Source organism: Artibeus jamaicensis, unplaced genomic scaffold (assembly GCF_021234435.1).
Source record: "Artibeus jamaicensis isolate MK-2021 breed Jamaican fruit bat unplaced genomic scaffold, CSHL_Jam_final contig_288, whole genome shotgun sequence".
Lineage (NCBI taxonomy): Eukaryota > Metazoa > Chordata > Mammalia > Chiroptera > Phyllostomidae > Artibeus > Artibeus jamaicensis.
This window is the reverse complement of record NW_026521645.1, coordinates 870,663-890,828: the sequence shown is the minus strand read 5'-3', so window position 1 is coordinate 890,828 and position 20,166 is coordinate 870,663. Positions and strand designations below refer to the sequence as shown.

The 20,166-nt window shown below is 38.1% G+C and overlaps 2 protein-coding genes across 4 annotated transcripts in view; one reads left to right on the top strand and one right to left on the bottom strand.

Moving 5' to 3' along the window:
• Nucleotides 1-20,166, top strand: part of CENPP (centromere protein P) — a 377,506-nt gene that overhangs the window by 946 nt on the left and 356,394 nt on the right. For 2 of the 3 annotated variants that reach the window (XM_053662805.1, XM_053662806.1), the window contains one exon: nucleotides 1,913-2,954. The exons of the other annotated variant lie outside the window; for it this stretch is intronic. The gene's annotated coding sequence lies outside the window, so the exon portion shown is untranslated. The remainder of the gene's footprint in view (nucleotides 1-1,912; nucleotides 2,955-20,166) is intronic. 3 annotated transcript variants of the gene reach the window in all.
• Nucleotides 3,632-20,166, bottom strand: part of NOL8 (nucleolar protein 8) — a 41,979-nt gene continuing 25,444 nt past the window's right edge. Inside the window, exons 11-17 of the mRNA XM_037157084.2 lie at nucleotides 17,014-17,152; nucleotides 16,277-16,354; nucleotides 11,101-11,369; nucleotides 9,726-9,852; nucleotides 9,117-9,187; nucleotides 4,582-4,661; nucleotides 3,632-4,122 (exon numbers count right to left, since the gene is read on the bottom strand). Of these exons, the coding sequence (XP_037012979.2) occupies nucleotides 4,072-4,122; nucleotides 4,582-4,661; nucleotides 9,117-9,187; nucleotides 9,726-9,852; nucleotides 11,101-11,369; nucleotides 16,277-16,354; nucleotides 17,014-17,152 (815 nt within the window). The 3' untranslated portion in view covers nucleotides 3,632-4,071. The remainder of the gene's footprint in view (nucleotides 4,123-4,581; nucleotides 4,662-9,116; nucleotides 9,188-9,725; nucleotides 9,853-11,100; nucleotides 11,370-16,276; nucleotides 16,355-17,013; nucleotides 17,153-20,166) is intronic.

Below are 20,166 nucleotides of genomic sequence, written 5' to 3'. Positions count from 1 at the left end.
TGGGTTTCATGTCCTGCCTCAAAAGGGTAATTCTCGACTCAGTACACATTTTGAAGTACTTGGAATGTGTTTTTAAGTGTTTGCATTCAAATTGCTATCTTGTGCAGTTCATCATCTATTCAGATAATCCAGATTGGAACAGGACATACAGAGAGCTCCCAGAGATTAAAAAAAAAAAAAAAAAAAAAAAAAAGGTGAGGAGGACAGGTCTGACAAAATTGGATTAAGAAATACTTTATGGTACTGGTGGGAAATATAGGAAGGCTAAGTATAAGAAAAGATAAGCAAGTAAAAAAAAATAAATTCTAGGAAAAAGTTAAATGTGGTCCAAATACACTACTTGGATTATCATCAATCCCCATCTTCAGAGTAGGAAGTCAACAGGTGTCTAAAACTGAAAAACCAAGAGATCACAGAGTAAGCACTTCAGGTAGAAATATGGAGATAAATTCAGAGGAAGTAAATTGTTGAAGATGCTTTTATCTGGGCAGCAGGATCTGCAGGGTGGGCAAAGCTATGTGATAGCACTTTCATTTTGGAGATGTAGGGTGTTGACAGATTTAAACATGGCCATAAACTGACACTTCTTCCACGGAGAGGTGACAGTCTGTACCCTCTCACTGAGTCTAATTGAGCTCAGTGTTCTGTTTGAACCTACAGAATATAGTGGTAATTAATGACTCAGGCCATTTTTGGGCTAGGCCTTAAGAGACTATCAGCATTTGATTCCTGATCCTAAAACCTAGGTGCAATGCTGTAAGGGAACGCACGGATAGGCACTGAATGGACCATTTTAGAAGTGGATTCACTAATTCCAGCAGATCCACTCCAATGACACTACATGGAGAAAAATGACCAGTCCCCAATGAGTCCTGACCAAATTGATTACTTGTAAGCAAAGTAGTTCTTAATGTGATGAGTTGTTATACAGCAATAGATGAGAAAGTATAAGTGTAATATACATCAAGAGAAGGTGGAACATTTGTATTTATCCTGCTGAGTGGTTGTTTCCATTTTCTGTGAAGTAGTTTGAAGTCTTGGAACTATAGGAATGCTTCTTCAGTTACTTAGTTCCTTGGACCCCATTTACTAAAAAACTTATGTGCTGAGCACCCACTATGTGCCGGAAATGTTTCTAGGTAGTGGGGACAAAATGGATAACCAGAGGACACCCCTGTTTATATTCAGTCAAGACATAAATTAATACTTAATTTCAGATATAGTGGTCCTTTGCTATATTGCAGTTTCACTGTTACTGTTTCTTTCTTTCTTTCTTTTTTTTTTTTTTTTTTTATGATTTTATTTACTTTTAGAGAGGGGAAAGGAGGGAGAAAGAGAGGAAACATCAATATGTGGTTGCCTCCTGCATGCCTTTACTAGGGACCTGGCCTGCAACCCAGGCAAGTGTGCTGAGTGGGAATCTAACCGGGGACCTTTTGCTTCACAGGCCAATGCTCAATCCACTGACCCACACCAGCCAGGGCTGTTGCAGTTTCTTTTAAAATATGTATCTAATTCTGCCCTGGTTGGTGTAGCTCAGTGGATTGAGCATTGGCCTGTGAAGCAAAAGGTCCCCGGTTCGATTCCCAGTCAGTGCACATGCCTGGGTTGCAGGCCAGGTCCCCAGTAGGGGACACATGAGAGGCAACCACACATTGATGTCTGTCTCCCACTCTTTCTCCTTACCTTCCCCTCTCTCTAAAAAAAAATATAAAAATAAAAATAAAGTGGATAACACCTTTTAAAAAAATCTAATTCTATATTACAGAGTTTTCGCTATATTGCAGGATTTTGCGGTATACAGGTGTTTATATATATTATTTGCCTAAAAAATTAAAACAATATTAAAAACGTTAATTCAAACATTAAAATAATATTAAATCAAAATAAAATACATTATGTATTTCATCAGTGGATGAATACTGTACTGTACACAATGGAAATGCACTATGCCACTACCACTTGAGAAAGTTTGCCATGAGATTGTACACGGCGCACTATTTGGCTGAGAATGGAAGGTGACCAACCACAGCATTGTGTTCTGTATCCTGGGTGCTGATTGGCTCAGTGACATAGTATCAGTCTCTTTGCTCTCCCGCACCGTGCCCATATGTTCAGCACCTCTCCTCGTCTACTTCATATCAACATCTGATCACTGTGCATAGTGTTGCTCTGTGGCGTGTTTTTGTGAAAATTTCGTAAAAGTCTGAATTTATTTCAAGCCCTACGATGCCACCCAAATGTTCTGCACCTCTTAAGGCTTCTGGCAGTGAACTCAAGCTCCAGAGGAATATGCTTACCATCAAAAAGGTGGAACTTCTCAACATGTGAAAGGCAAAAAGCTACACAGCTGTAGGCCACCATTACAGGATCAACAAATGTACTGTTCACTACAAAAAGATGAGAAGAATATTAGGTCTACTGCAACAATGACTTTTAACAAGACTGCAAGGAGGGTGGTCATTTCCCACAATAAGGCCATTGTGAGGATGGAGTCTGCATTGGCCCTATGAATAAATGACTGCAGGAAGAAGAGTATCTTGCTGGATACCAACATCATCCAGATGAAGGCCAAGAAACTTTATGATACTTTACAGAAACACAGATGTCCACAATGGTGATGAGGATGAAAACGCAGAAGCAAGACACTTTGGACTCAAGAGCATTTCTCTGCCTGGAGAAGCTGCCTCTGTGGATAAAGAGCAGCACCAGCAACTCCCCATAACTATGTTCATCACTCGTACGAAGAGATCAGTTACACCTATACCTTTAGTGGAAATAGAAGTTACCGCCCAGGGTGAAGATACTGCAACACCTGATGAAGCACTGCCTTCAAATGAGCTGTAATGCTCTTCTTGACTGTGCAGTACATTCATCTCATCATCATCACCTTCATCATCAGTACTGCACAGCTACATAATTCATCTTCATTCAAGTTGTAGTATACTTCACTGGTGAGTACCCAGATAGAATTTTATGTTAAAATTATGTAGGTTTAAGAGTGTAGAAAGTATTTAAGAGCATATGAACAAGTGTTTATAAGAGTGTGAGAAAGGTTAATAAGAGAGTGGGAAAGGTTTATAGGAGTGTGGGGTTTATAAAGCCTTAAAAATATATATAATAAATATAACGTCGCCACTTTGTGGATTTTCACCTATCATGGGGGTCTCAGGAACGTCAGGAACGTAACTCCCACGATAGGTGAGGGATCACTGTGTACATATTATGGCTTCATAATAACTTCTTGAGATTGTTTACATAATACTACCTTGTACAGAAGCTAGCTTGATAGGATTATCTGTCATTCATCCTAGCCCAAATGATTTAACAAGGTATTAAATCTATTTCCCTATAGGGACCCAGAGTCCTGACTCCTAACTGTGACCTTTTAAACACTTGTATTATTCAAAAATCTCTGGTCTAACTAGAATTTTAGGATTGATGGGTGGCCTCTACCATTCCTGGAGGCCAAGGACAGGAAAACTGTATTTGGTATCCTTTTCTGGTCTTCCTAGAACTCTCCTATGATGTTGGTCTGAAATGTCCTACATTTAAGTTAGGTATTCAACAGGAAGCAAGTACAAAACTCAAGTCTGACTTATCTTCAACCCATTAAACCAAAAACACAAAATGGAGATAAGATGTATTTAATACAACCAGCAAGAAATATTTCAAGTAGTCTATACTTCACAAAAAACATAACTTGTAAAACACAAGTGCTCTGACCCATGCGTTTTAAAAGGCTTTAAGCAAAGTTTGCATCGGAAGATGCCCATTAGTTATTGATGATAGAGGGTAAAGAGATTATACACAAAAAATATTTTCTTTTTGAGGGATTATATTGTTCTTCATAAAAAATGTTCGGATTAATTTTTTTTCAAGAACCTAGGAATAAACAGAGAAAAATCCACAGAAAACCACAGCAACCAGAATGATACCCATCATTAAAAAGTTAGATTTTGACTATTCCTTCATTCCAATTTCTTGTCAACTAAAATTATTTTTTAGTTCATCCAATTTCCATAGGCGAGTCTTCTGAACAAGCAGTATCAAAACCAATAATGACACTTTTTATTTTAGTTTCACTCTCCTTTTGGCATCTTTATGTTTCTTCTGACAATCCTATAAAAACATAAAATCAAAAAAGCCTTAGTTAAAAGTAAATGTAAGTTATTATCAAGGAGTTTAGTAACTATAAAGTAAAGCTTAGGGTTAATTAGTGTTGTGGAAACCATTTTAGAAGTGCTCACCTGGAATGAACAGGAACTATTTAGATTTTGGGGTTTAAGTGTTTACAATGGAAACTCTAACTCAGTCTTTCAAAAGTTTCATGATTTCCTGTTATTTAAGGAACAGGACTGGAACTCGGACCAGACACTCAATTCATCCAGTTTTCAGTCTCTTCACTTGTACTGTGTGTGTTGGATTAAACAATGTCAACGTTCCCTTCCACCACTGTCAGTTGTCATCCTTTTTGTCTTAAGTTGCATACCTTATTACCTTATTCTTATACAAGGCATATATTAACACAAAGATAACACTGTATCTATTTATGGAGATAATGAAGATACAATTACTCACCCTACGCAAGTTGTTTGCTCTGGCCTCCCAAAAATTCCTATTGACATTACCTTCCATTCCTTTCCAGAATAAGTCAGAACCTACCAAGGGAAAATAAAAAAAGATGAGGCAATAAATTAATACCAAAGAGGATAAAGTTCTAGTGCTGACATTATCAAGGTCTTTAATTCTACTTAGGACCTCCCCACACCCTCAATTTATACTAATTTTATTACTTTAAAAAATTTTAATTACAGTTGACATGCAATATTATATTATTTTCAGATGTATGCGCCAGTGATTAGACATTATAGAATCTACTAAGTGATCATCCCGAGAAATCTTGTATCCACTGACATCATACACATTAGAATATTATTGACCATATTCTCTGTGTTATACTTTACATCTCCATAACTATGCTAACTACAAATTTGAACTTCTTAATCCCTTTACTTTTTTCATCCATCCCCCCAATCCACCTCCATCAGACAACCATCAAAAAGTTCTCTGTATCTCTAAGTCTTGTTTCTGTTGCTTGTATATTTTATTTAGATCCAAAAATATATAATGGATATATATGTCCATTTCATGATTCATATTTTTTTCTTCTTAAAGAAGCCCCTTTAACATTTCATTTAATACTGGTTTGAGGGTGATGAATTCCTTCAGTTTTTCTTGTCTGAGAAGCTATTTCTCCAGTGAGTCTAAACAATAGCCTTGCCGGGTAGTCTTGGTTGTAGGTCCTTGCTTTTTATCACTTTGCATATTACAAGTGCCCAGGAGATGCCAAGCTGTGAACTATGGCTGGCTGCTACTAGTGCCAGAACGAGGCCCCTAAGTGAGAGGTACAGAAAACACTAAGGCCAGATGCTACTTATTTGAAAGGTTTTAGGAAAGTATGAAGCATGAGCCAAGAAATGCTATTGGTATAGACAAGTCAGCAAAATAACTTTGGTGGGCCTGCAAACTGGTGGTGTGGGGTCTCAGGGAATCACTGAGGTGGGGCAAACAGTGATAAGTTGATGGAAACTCAGATACAGAGTATATAGAGTATACTCTATAGTTGGGAGAGGGCTCAGTAAAGGCACTATAACCTATGCCAGCACTTCTGCTTGGGTGAAAGCTGACCCTCCAGCTCTTGACCAGATGCCAGACAGAGTTGCTCCCCATATGTCTCTTGTACCTTTCAAGCTGCTGTCCCAGTGTTGGAACTCAGAGGGAGTGAGTCCAAGTTAGTCCATGTGAAGGCCCTGCCTAGGACTCCAGAAGCCCTTCATCTCACCCAGCCACAATGCCTGTTTTTTTCTTTTTAGTATTTATTTACTTAGAGAGAGGTGACAGGAAGGAGAGAGGGAGAGAAACATCAATGTGTGGTTGCCTCTCATGTGTCCCCCACTGGGGACCTGGCTGCAACCCAGGCATGTGCCCTGACTGGGGATTGAACGAACCGGCCACCTTTTGCTTCACAGGCCCGCACTCAATCCACTGAGCTACACCAGCCAGGGCTGCCTGCTAGTTTTTAGAGTTAGAAGTCATAGGGACTTCTCTTCCTGTCACTGGAACTCTGGGCTGGGAAACCTGGTGTGGGACTGTGACACTTCACTCTCAGGTGGCACCTCTGCAGCTAAGATATTCTTCTCGATTATTATCTGCCACATGTAGGTGTTGGACTAGTCTGTTCCATGTCTCCAACCCTACCAGTCTTGTGCCTTTCTTATATCCTTAGCTGTAGGACTTCCCTTCAGCTCAGTTTCAGGTAGCTGTGAATGATGATTGTTCTGTAGTTTACACACACACACACACACACACACACACACACACACACACACACACTCTTTTATGATCCTTAATGAGCTTGTTTTGTTTGGGGGAATTGCTTAAATGGTAGAAAAACCAATCCTACATTTTTAGTACACTAAAAGTTCATGTGAAAACTCTGAGGTTGTTGTTGAACTTCTCATTTCTTCAATCCTAGCACATAAACCATATATATATATATATATATATATATATATATATATATATATTGATTATGCTATTGCAATTGTCTTATTTTCCCCCTTTATTAGCCTCCGCCCTGAACATCCCTTCCCACCCACATTCCCCCACTTTAGTTCATGTCCATGTGTCATATTTATAAGTTCTTTAGCTTCTGTATTTCCCATACTATTGTTACCCCCCCATCTATTTTCTACCTACCATCTATGCTACTTCTCCTCTGTACCTTTTCCCCCCTCTCCTCCTCCCACTCCCCTGTTGCTATCCCTCCATTTGATCTCTATTTCTGTGATTCTTTTCCTGTTCTAGTTGTTTGCTTAGTTTGTTTTCCTTTCAGGTTTGGTTGTTAATAACTGAATTTGTTGTCATTTTACCGTTCATATTTTTTATCGTTTCTTAGATAAATCCCTTCAACATTTCATATAATAAAGGCTTAATGATGATGAATTCCTTTAACTTGACCTTATCTGGGAAGCACTTTATTTGCCCTTCCATTCTAAATGATAGCTTTCCTGGGTAATCTTGGGTATAGGACCTTGCCTCTCATGATGTAGAATTACTTCTTTCCAGCCCCTTCTTGCCTGTAAGGTTTTTTTGAGAAATCAGCTGATAGTCTGATGGGAACTCCTTTGTAGGTGACTGTCCCTTTTTCTCCTGCTGCTTCTAGAATTCTCTCCTTCATTTTAATCTTGGGTAATGTAATTATGATGTGCCTTGGTATGTTCCTTCCTGGGTCCAACTTCTTTGGGACTCTCTGAGCTTCCTGGACTTCCTGGAAGTCTATTTCCTTTGCCAGATTGGGGAAGTTCTCCTTCATTATTTTAAGTTTTCCATTTATTGCTCTTCCTCTTCTCCTTCTGGCACCCCTATGATTCAGATGTTGGAACATTTAAACATGTCCTGGAGGTTCCTAAGCCTCTCCTTATTTTTTTCCATTTTTGTTGAATTGAAAAAATTCAATTCATTCTGTTTTGGTTGAATGTTTCTTTCTTCCTTCTGGTCAACATCGTTGATTTGAGTTCTGGTTTCCTTCTCATCACTGTTGGTCCCCTGTACATTTTCCTTTATTTCATTTAGCATAGCCTTCATTTTTTCATGTAATTCGTGACCAAATTCAACCAATTCTGTGAGCATCTTGATTACCAGTGTTTTAAACTGTATCTAACCTATCAGATAGCCAATCTGATAGGCTGGCTATCTCTTTGTCACTTAGCTCTATTTTTTCTGGAACTTTGATCTGTTCTTTCATTTGGGCCATTTTTTTTTTTTTTTTGGTCTTGTTGTACCTATTACGTAGTAACAGGCAGAGCCTTAGGTGTTCACAAGGGTAGGGCAACCCAGGTTGCTGAGTTGTGATGCTCTCTGTGGGGGAGGGGACAGTGCTGCTTGCTCTGCTCTCTGCTGGGTTTTCAGTCACTTCTCCCACTTCCCACAATCAAATTGGGCCCCTCTGGTGCTGGTTCCCAGGTGGGTGGGCTTGTGTATGTTCTAGAACCCCATGGGTCTCTTCAATGAACTCTCCTTTGATGCTGGGAGTTTTTTCCGCTGCCAACTCAACCCCCCGCAGGTGTTTTCAATCAGATGTTTCTTTATTTCCCTGCACTGGAACCCTGGGTTAAGAGTCTGTCTCACTCCCTAGTTGTTCCTCCTCGTTTATCTGCACACGAATGTGGGACCTTCTGCTCTGCCAGCTTCCTCCTTGCCATGAGACCGCTTTGCCCGGCTGCTCATCTTCACCCCTTCTACTCGTCTGGATGAATGTTTCTTTAACTCCTTGGTTATTAGACTTCCATACAGTTAGATTTTCTGGGATTGCTGGTGGTTTTTTGTTTTTAAATTTGTTGTCCTTCTTTTGGTTGTGTGAAGAGGCACAGTGTTATCTATCTACACCTCCATCTTGGCCAGAAGTCCTGTAGTTTAGTTATATTTTTGATGTGGTTGTGGAAGGAGGCAAGTACCATGTTACCTATGCTGCCTTCTTGTCCAGAATGAATAGGCATGATCTAGGGCTCCTCTGGGGAAACAACTGTAGTTCTAGATTTGTCTGGAATCCCTGGGTGCGGATTTCCTTACTGCAGATGTAAGGATTTATGCTAATTTTCATAAATATTTTGTTTTCTTATAAGATGAAAATGTAAAGTTTCTAGGATTTTATTGTTTATGTACAATTTACTATTATGTAACTTGGTTTATCTTTGTGCTAGGATTTAAGAAATGAGAAGTTCACCAACAACCTCAGAGTGTTCACATGAACTTGTGTACTAAAAATGTAAGATTGTTTTTTCTACTGTTTAAGGAATTCCCCCAAGCAAAACAAGCTCTTGTTAAGGATCATAAAAGAGTGAGGGAGGTAGTAGGTGGAGCTCTCAGCCTTTCAGCTTTATAAGTCAACCTGTATCAGTCTAACAGAGTGGGCTAAACAACATGATTATGCAAAGGGTTAGAATTTTTGCCAAACAGTTCTTACTTGGATGCATGTTATTAGATCAGAACATGCAGTGCTGAAAGCTGTACTACTACCAGTTCTATACCATTTAATCAAAAAATGCACTCACCATGAAGTCTTTCGTCATTCTTGGAGAAAAAGAAAAATCTAGTGGTCTCTTTCTCAGGTAATGATATTTCTCTAGACAAAGAGATTGGTTGATTAATTTCTATATTTGAGAAGCCATATTTACATTGGAAATATAAACAAACTATTCTTTAAGTATGCTTTGTGTTTTGCTTATTTTGCTGAATTAAAGTGACTTCATGCTTTCTAGTCAACATTCTTCTCTTTTATCTGATACTTTGGTGATGAAGAGTTTTTTAAGTACAAGCGCTATCTTCCCCACAACAGTTGTTGATACTCTCACCCCTACCATTGCCACCTTGTTTGCCAATGTTTCCCATGAGCTGGTAGCTGCAAAATCCTCCTTTTAGAACAGTGTGACTCTCCTTTCCCTGTACACATCATATCCCTGCCCCCTGTGCTATCCATATCTCAAGAAAAGGAAATTTGCTCCTCATTACAAAAAGGCCACAGAATTCTCTAAAGAATCTAAGAGAAGAAAATTAAGTTGTCTTGAAAGGTAAGCTTAGATACTTCTAGAATATTTCTAAAGCATGTCTAACTCAGCTTTTATAAATTATAAGGTATACCTATATAGTAACAATTTACTTACCCAGGTCTGGGCTTTATGTCATTTGTTTCCTCAGAAACATCTTCTTCTTCTGAACTGCCATCTTTGAAATAAGAAGCTCCCTGCCAGGAATTCTTACCAGGTTTCACTGTCTCAACTTTATAGGTCTCTATATTGTCATGATAATAAAAGATGACAGGATTAAAACTAATCACCAAGTATTTCTGAACATACCCATTTGATTACTTTCACCATGTTAGCATATCTCTGTATATTGACAATATCTTAATCATTAAAAATAGGTAGTAACTTTTAAGATTTTAAACAGGGAGAAGCTACTGTCATATTTTTGGCATTGCTAGGGTAATCTTAAAAGGAATATAGTAATATCATAAAAAGATATAAAAAAATAAAGGTTTATAAATGGGGAACATAATTTAAAAAACAAACAAAATAAGCGTGGCACCTATGGTAGCATGAGAAATCTAACACAATGTAGTGAAGTCAGGTTTCCCTCCTGCTTTTACATAGATGAGAAAAGGTATATATGTTTACATTTTCAATTTCCAAAACCTCTTTCTAGAACTGCTGAAAAAAGTACTGATAAAAGATGTAGACAGTCACCTCAAAAGTCTCCCAAATTTCCCAACTTAAAACACACCTTCCAGGTTGCTGAGGAGACTTAATACTCATTTTTAACTGCTGATCTTTCAAGCAGAAACCATTGTAGTTAGGTGTGCATGTATTCTACTACATAGATCTATAGTAGTTTTTTCAGTGAAGTTCCACAAAGGCTGAACTTCCGTTCTGACTACTAGGTGAAGAGTAGCCCCCTAAGAACAAGCGTTGTTAACTTTTGTACTATATTGGCCTTCAGAAGTAAATCTTCTGAAATGTAATGCAAAACTACACATACATACTGTTTTTGATACTTTTCTTTAGATTCTGGCAACTCTTCAAGGACAAAGTTCGAAACAACTGACATATTGATGAAATAGCATATCTGCATCAAGCCAATGTTATCTATTTCTTCCTTTACTTTACCATATACTCGTAGTTGTGGCTTTCCATAAGTCATGGCTTCTCCACATGCATTTAAGATATGAAACTAAATACTTGACTAACTGTACTTCATGATTTCTTTCTACTCTATAGAAGACATGCTGCACATTACTCTCCAGCTTCCCTTCAACTGGCTAGAAGTTTGCTCCCTTAAAGCAGAAACAATGTTTTGCTCTGTTAAACACAGCTCCAGGAACATTGCATTTATGATCATGTGATATTGAACTTCATGTTGTTTATCTAGGTGTAAAAAAAACCCCTTTCTTCAGGTAATGTTAAATAACTACACTTACTGTAGACTCAGTGAATTAAGTTTCAACTGTCTAGTATGAAATTGTTTAAAAAATAAAAGTACCTTCCTTTATATCTTTAGTGTCTGAATCAAAAAAGGAAAATGTGAACCCGCTGGACTGCTTGGCCCTAGTCTTCAAAACTGCAGGGTCATGGACTTCCTTGGCTTTCTCTCCATCACAGTCTTCATTCCAGAGCACGCCTTCCTTTTCATTGGTATCTTCTGTAGCTTGGAATATTTCTTTTAAATCCATAGCAATTTTGTAATACATTTCTTTAGACACCACAGGTAGCTTCTCAGCTTCCTCTCTTTTCTTCTTTCGCTTTGCTTTGCTGCATTGACATAAACATGTGCACCAAAATGGAACAGTCAATGTTTGGACAATTTCCAAAAATCAAAAAAGGACAATAACATGACTAAATTTAATTCCATCCTTTCAAAATCCAGCAGGATCCACATTTATAAAACTATGCTTATAAAAACAGAATCTTGACCATTAAGCTTTTTATACACAAAACTATTTCAAACAACTCCAGTAAACATGAGTCATGTTTCTTATCCTCTGAACTACAATTCAGAAATTAAACCTGAGATACTAGCTTTGAGTTAAAAGACTCACTTAACCCCAATGTACCTCAGTTTCCTTACCTGCAAAATGAACATGATAAATCAATCTAAAACCTTCCAAAGTTCGAAAATTCTGATGAGTTTACAAAACTGGCAGAAAAGGCTTTAGTTATAATTCTGCTTTAAAAATGAATTATAAATATGCTATGTCTAGTTTTGGAATGAAATTTTTATAGTGCTATAAATCTGCTCTATATTTAGGAGAGATGCTTTTCTCTTTGATCTTTGATAAAGAGTTACATGGCAGTTTTCAATATCAAGCTTTTAGTTAATAAAAGATTAAAATCCATTTTACTATTAGAATTGACTCCAGGTATCAGGGCTAGAATTTTAACTGTATTAAGTAGTAAGTGAACAAGATGTCTTAAATGATCATCTAAGTGGTGGAGACTATCTCACATTAAGAAAAAAATTTTAAGTTTTTATTTACTTATTTTTAGAGAGAGTAGAAGGGAAGGAGAAAGAGAGGGAGAGAAACACCAATGTGTGGTTGCCTCCTGTGTGTCCCCCACTGGGGACCTGGTCACAACCCAGGTATGTGACGTGACCGGGAATCGAACTGGCTTTCCCTTGGTTCACAGCCCACACTGTCTACTGAGCTACACCAGCCAGGGCTCACAGTAAGAAATTTGTGATACGGTTTAATACTTCCAACCTAGATACGGTTTAAGAACTATGCCTCCTATGAAAGCAATGTGTATAAAAAATGGGGTCCTTTAGACAGTTCCAAGTGACTACCATTGATCCATGTAGTAGTGGTTTTAAAGTGGTCTAAAGATCCTTTGATACTTCCTTCTCTAAGGGGTAAGATGAATTATCCCATTCCTTGAGTGTGGGCTGGACTTAATTTCTTTAACCAATAGAATAAGGCAGATGTGATGGTGTGTAACGACTGACACTAGGGTCATAGAATAAAGTTTGGTTTTCTCCACACTCTCTCCCTTTTCTAGATCACTGGCTTTGGGGGAAGCAGTTGCCATGTTGTAAGGGTACTCAAATTGCCAAGTGGACAGGCCAACGGGGCAAGGAACTGAGACTTACTGCCAATGACCCTGTGCCTGATCCATCTTGCAAATAGATCTCAAACCTTCAGATACTATAACCCTAATTTACATCCTTTAAAAACATATTAATTAATTGATTAATTAATTAATTAATTAGAGAGAGGGGAAGGGAAGGAGAAAGAGAGAGAAAAACATTAGCGTGTGGTTTCCTCTCACGCAGCCCCCACTGAGGACCTGGCCCACAACCTAGGCAGGTGCCCTGACTAGGAATTGAACTGGCAACCCTTTGGTTTGCAGGCCCACGCTCAATCCACTGAGCTACACCAGCCAGGGCCCTAGTTTACATCTTGACTGCAACCTTTTGAGACCCCCTGAACTAGAACTATCTAGAAGCACTCCCAAATTCCTGTCCTAGAGAAACTGGAACCTAATAAATGTTTGAGTTTCAATGTGTTGCATTTTGGGGCAATTTTTAATACAGCAATACGTAATTTATACAGATTTGGGGACCCATTAGTGGGGTGTAATATAAACTTAAATGTAGGAGTGCCAAGGAATACTGCCAAGCAATAGGCAGAAATTAGCAAAAGCATAAAGAGCCTTAAAGAAACTGTTAGTAGAAACTATATGGCCTGTAAGGAGGATGCAATAAGGAGGGCTTGCAGAAAAGTGAGGTGATGCTACTAGAAACTGAAGGAAAGGGGATCCTTGCTAAGTAGCAACAGAAAGTTTAGCCACACTGTCATCTTTATTACAGTGGAAATCAGAAAATGTGCCTAATCAACAGGTGATCTAACTAGGGAGATATCCAGGAAGGTGATGAAGGTATTTGCTGTTACTTGTCTTGCTGCTTACCATAAAATGTGAGCAGAGACAATAAAACCAGTGGAAAAAAAATTTATAAAAAGTCAGAATCTCATGGTATGGAAGACTCCTAATCTTCAGAAGACAAATGACATAAAATGTAATAAATGGGTTCTAAGAAAAGATCAAATCTTAGACTCTCAGAAAAATATGGTCTAAAGTAGATGTTGGCAACCTACAGCAAATGGGCCAAATCCAGGCTGCTACATATTTATGTATGCACCACAAAGAATATTTTTATAGTTTAAATAGTTGGGGAAAAAAGTAAAAGATGATTTCATTACATTCAGAAATTATGTAACACAAACGTCAGTGTCCTGCTCATAGTTTTATTGGAACACAGGCTCCCTCATTTGCTACAGAGGCCAAGTGAAGTCACTGTAGCAGACCACCTTCCCTGCAAAGCCAAATGTTTTACCATCTGACCTTTTGCAGAAAATCTGTATGCTCCAGTCTACATATAAAACAAAATCCTTTGTTAAGACATAACACATAGGTCAGAAAGAACAATTGGTCAAACAATAAGGCTTGTAAGGCGTTTAAAGTTGATGTATCTCAGCAGAAGCTCACAGTAAGATGGGCTGATCTCAAAATGATTTCTGGTGTGGCTTTGTCTAATACAATAAACCCCAAGAATATTCACAAGAGATTCACAAATATTTTAAGAGAATTATATCAATATTAACAGAAACACACCTAGCTTGGACTGATAAATACAAAGACATTCCACCATGTACAGGCTTTCAAACTCCCATATTCCTAAAACCCCAAAACTGGATGAGACAATCACTGAGCTGCAAACATATGTATTAAAAACACAAGGATGACCTTAAAAGGCAGAGTCAAGAACTATGGAGAATTACTCTCAGGCTCTCAGTTCTAATAAAAGATCTCACAACATCTGGCTATCTAGATTTATTTCAGAACTCCTAAACCAGTGACGACCCCTTCGTGTCTTCTGTTTTCTTCCATTGGGTAGTAGTGCTTACATTGGTTTGTCTATGATTGTAGCACATCACATTCATAGGTCTTCTAATTGAAAAAACTGCACTCGCCCTGGCTGTGCCTCAGTGGATTGAGTGCTGGCCTGCGAACTGAAAAATCGCTGGTTTGATTCTCAATCAGGGCACATATTTCGGTTGTGGGCCATGTCCGCATTTGGGGGCATGTGAGAGAAAACCGATTGGTGTTTCTCTCCCTTCCTTTCCCACTCTCCCAAAATAAAAAAAAAAAAGAAAAGAACACTGTACTCAAGGTTTTGTATTCAAAGAACAACAGATAAGCCTCATATGCACCTAGATCTGATTTGGATGACCCGGATTCTGAACGAATACTGTAGAGAGCTAAGTCTTCTGGGGAGTTTTGGGTAAAAGTGAATATTATATATGTGGTAGGAATGTACACAATTTGTAGCCAGGGGGTAGATATTGTGGTTTGAAATAAATGTTTGTGGTTTTAACATGCTAAGTTATGGACAATTTGTTATGTGGCAATAGATAATACACCCCAGATGTAAATAAAATTAATATATTATACAAGACACCTTCCACTTATGTAGCAATGTGGATTATCATAAATAACATAAAAAGTTTTTATATTGCAGGGAGTATTTATGCTAGTTCTACTTTGGTCTGATATGTGATCCTTTTCAAAGGAAACCTTTAATTTTAGAATTATTTTAGACTTACAAAAAAGTTACAAAGAAAGTACAGCATTCCTAAATAAACTTCACATGGTTTCCTCTCATGGTAGAGTCTTATATAAATGTGATACAATTCTCAAAACTGCAAGATTAACATGGTTACGTTACTAGCAACTAAACACAAACTTTATTTTCATTTTACCAGTTTCTCCACAAATGTCTTTTTTGTTCCAGGATCTAATTCAAGGTACCACATATATTTAGTGACTGTAACAGTGGAAAAATGAAGGAATTAAGCCAGGTCACATTACTGTTTGCTTCATATATTTGGCATATTTATCAAACTGACAGCTTATCTATAAGAAATAGAAGCTCCTACCAGAGTCAAGTAGTGGATTGAATGGATGCCCCCAAAAGATTTATGTCCAGGCCCAAATTCCTAGAACCTGTAAATGTTACCTTATTTGGAAAAAAGGTCTTTGTAGAGTGGTTAGGACCTTGTAACAAAGAGATTACCCAGGATTATCTAGGTAGGCTCTAAATGCAGTCACAAGTATTCCTGTAATAGACATAAGATGACACAAACACAGAAGAGAGGAGGCCATGTAAAGATGGAGGCAAAGATCGAAGTAACGTAGCCACAAGCCAAGGAATTCCAAGAATTGCTGACAGTCACCTGAAGCTGAGAGACATGTGAAATGGATTTTTACTCTGAATCTCCAGAAGAAAAGCAGGCCTTCCAATACCCTTGATTTCAGAATTCTAGCCTCCTGAACTGTGAAAAAATAATTTTTGTGATTTTAAGCTACCAAGTTTGTGGTAATCTATCACAGTTGCTATAAGAAACTAATATAAGTACAACGCACCATACTAAAGTCGGAACACCTATCATAATTTAAATGCATGAGATTCCTTTGTCAAAGGTACGGCTCTCTCCACCATATCCATTAACTCCACACTAACTTTTTCCTCCTCTGCTCTTAAACTAAATACAGTGGAGGCCAATGGATGGGATATTGGTTACTATCTATCTACTTTTTTCATTGTCTGAAATAAGATTAATTCATATGATCCTGCTACTAAAAGAACCAGCTTGATTTACCTTTCTTTTGGTTTATCATCTCTCTTTTTTTCATAAGTGACATGGTCGTGTCTTGTTGGATCATAGTGTATGATGTCCCTATGTAAAAAAAAGAGTGGTAAGTTCGAAGAGATAAATCAAAACACTAATACAAAAAGTTAATAGCAAACTGTAATTCAACATTGGAGCTATTCTGATTTTTGAGCAAGACAAAGTTATATAATATTAAAACCTCATTAGAAATAATCATATTTTAAGTTATCTAGTTTTGAGTTTCCCTGGATTTTTGTTAATATTAAAAATTATTTTAAACATACTAAAGTATACACAAATAAAATGATATACTGTTGGGATCTACATAAAATATTTCAGGGGGGAAAGTAGAAGCAAGTGCATAAAGATACAGAAAAGAAAACTGGTCACATGTTGGTGACTGTAGAAGCTGGTATACAGGCATTATTAATATCAGTTTCTCCACCTTACATTTTTAAAATTTTCTATAATATATTTATTACCATTTAAACCACTGTCTGTTTGACTAATGGAAGCAATGCTGCTATGCTATCTAAGAAATAACTTAAGATTAGTTTCCTGACATTGAATCACTGGGTCAAAGGTAAATATATTTTTAAGGGTCTTAATACATACTGCCACTGCCCCAACTCAGGAAGTTTGAAATGGCCTAGTTTTACACTGAGTTCAAGAAGGCACTTATGGCAAAGGAAAATAAGGTGGAATGAGACAGACATAAACCATACTTAAATCTCTTAGCAGCAACTGATCCTTTGCTTGCAGAATTGCTTAAGCTGATATGCAAAATACTCTGCATAATATTCAGGGCTTTCAACTTTTCTGCAGCAAGCTCTTCTTCCTCAGTAGTTTTCTTTTCATTTACCTCTTAGAGGGAAAAAGACAATTAGTAATCTCTTGGCAAATATAACTTGAGAAGTCTCAATCATCAAGTATTTACCATTCACCTGAACACATTAAAATAAAAAGAAAAGCTTAACCTCATTTTGCTAATCTGCCTATCTCCAAGACCCTCAATGCCAATGTATCCAGAAGTTGTATGACCAGCAAACAAAAGTCTCATTTTTATTTGTAATTATAAAAATTGAATCTGCATTTCATTGGCAAGTATAACAGTTTTGAAATAAAGACCAACAAATGTATAGAGAGAGATATTAACTGCAAACCTAAAGTTATCCCAAACTGAATTTATTAACATTCTAACGATATAATCTAAATTACGTATAAATCTAAAAGTGAAAGATGGTAATTTTACACCTAATATACATTAGTAGACAGTTACTTCAGCCTTTGATGCAGTAATACTGCAGGAAGAGAGCAACAGGCATACACACTGGGTGTACAGAATAACCTGTTATTCTCAACTACTAGAAAAAGACAAATATCAGGGAAGAAAGTTAAACAGATAGTTTGGATTACAAACAGAAGTACAGAATAAGTCTAAGCCTTAAAAACCTTATCCACTTTTCACATGATATAAACCAAGAAACAAAAAGTAAAACACAACACTGATTTTTAAAAAGTTCTCTACAAAGATGCCCCAAAAGTTTCTGAGGGTTCAAAGGACATATAGATTATGTTTAAATGAAACCAAATGGAATATAATCAGGAGGAAAGGGAGGACAGCATGGCAGGTATAGGAAAACAAAACAAACATTTAAAAAAGTACAAAAGAGACTTCCGCCAAAATGGAGGCATAGGTGGAGACACCGTGCTTTCTCACACAACCAAGTTTAGAGACAAGAGAATATTAGCAACAGAAAACACAGCCAGAACACAAAAAATTGAACTTTTCGGAAGTCTGATAACAACAAATTCTTCAGGCTGACCGGTAAGAGGGGCGAAGCCAGCAGCTGGTGGAGCGGGGTTGCACAGGAACACTCGGTCAGACGGACTCAGGCGCACGAATCCCAGGCATGGGGTTGCAAGGGGCGGACCCAGTGAGTGATCCAGTGAGCAACCCAGTGAGTGACCGGGGGACTAAGCAAGGGTGCAGGGTGGCGGGTTTACTGTGGTAGAGCATTCGAGCACAGATAGACTGCCAGGGAGTGGGCAGTGAGATGGGACCAAGCAGGACCCAGCGGCGGGAGGCAGCATAGGCGGCCTCCATTTCCCTGTTCTGACCCCGCCCCCACATACAGCATCACAACCCAGCGACCTGAGAGGCCCTGACCTGGTGAACACCTAAGGCTCCACTCCTCATACTTAATGGGTGCGAACAGATCAAAACATTGTGACTCAAGAAGAAGAGCTTAAAGCCCCAGAGCCAATGCTTCTAAGAGATAGCCAACCTATCAGATGCACAGTTCAAAACACTGGTGATCAGGATGCTCACAGAACTGGTTGATTTTAGTCACAAATTAGAGGAACACATGAAGGCTAAACTAATCGAAATGAAGGGAATTGCACAGGAAACCAACAGTGATAGAAAGAAAACTGGGACTCAAATCAAGGGAGTGAACCAGAAGGAAGGAAAAAGTGACCAAACAGGAAAATAGGAAGAAACAAGACTTCAAAAAACTGAGGGGGGACTTAGGAACCTCCAGGACATCTTTAAACGCTCCAACATCTGAATTATAGGAGTACCAGAAGGGGGAAAGGAACAGCCACCAGTGGAAAACTTATTTGAACAAATAATAAAGGAGAATTTCCCTAATCTGGCAAAGGCAATAGACTTCCATGAAATCCAGGAAGCTCAGAGAGTCCCAAAGAAGTTGGACCCAAGAAGGAACACACCAAGGCACATCATCATTACATTAGCCAAGAGTAAAATGAAGGAGAGAATCCTAGAAGCAGCAAGAGATAAGGGGACAGTCACCTACAAAGGAGTTCCCATTAGACTGTCAGCTGATTTCTCAAAAGAGACCTTATAGGCAAGAAGGGGCTGGAAAGAAGTATTCCAAGTCATGAAATCCAAAGACCTACAACCAAGATTACTCTATCCAGCAAAACTCTCATTTACGATGGAAGGACAGATAAAATGCTTCTCAGATAAGATCAAATTCAAGGAGTTCATCATCACCAAGCCCTTATTATATGAAATGTTAAAGGGACTTACCTAAGAAAAAGAAGATAAAAAAGATGAACAGTGAAAGGACAGCAAACTCACAGTTATTAAGAACCACATCTAAAACAAAAGCAAACTAAAAGGACAGCTAGATCAGGAGCGGAAACATAGAAATGAAGATCTCATGGAGAGTTAGCGACAGGGGAGTGGGAGGGGGAGTAGGTACAGAAAATAAGTGGCATAGACAGTAGGTAGAAAATTGATAGGGGGGGCAAGAATAGTATGGGAAATATAGAATCTAAAGAACTTGAGACACATGGTCATAAACTAAAGGGGAGGAAATGGTGGGGGATGCAGGGTGGAGGGGAATGAAGGGGGGGAATAGAACTGTAATGGCATAATCAATAAAATAAAAATTTTTTTTAAAAGTACAAAAGAGTTTTAACTGCATTAGATTGAATCATATGAAACTATTAATATTCAAGAAGTTTTCACTTTGAAAATCACAATTTCAATTTTAAGCTAACAATGACTACTAGGAAGTAGAACACGAAAGGGATCAAGGTGTTTGCAGGCTGCCTGTGGTGCTTATTTGCAAGACTGTCTTTGCAATTCACAAAAAACTGAACCTCTAAAGTAGGGAAGAAACAAATCAAAACACAGAGGCAGTGCCATCAACAGAAACAGAAAGGTCTGGAGGACCTGAGAGAGAGGAATTCAAGTTGGGATTTGAATTTTAATATGGGCCCAGAAACCTGTAAGAAATATCCATGAGACACCAAGAAAAGGATGAACTCAGCAGAACAGCCAGATCAAAGATGACCCAAATTTGGAAATTGCCCATGTACAAAAGAAGGATGAAGGAATAGGAACT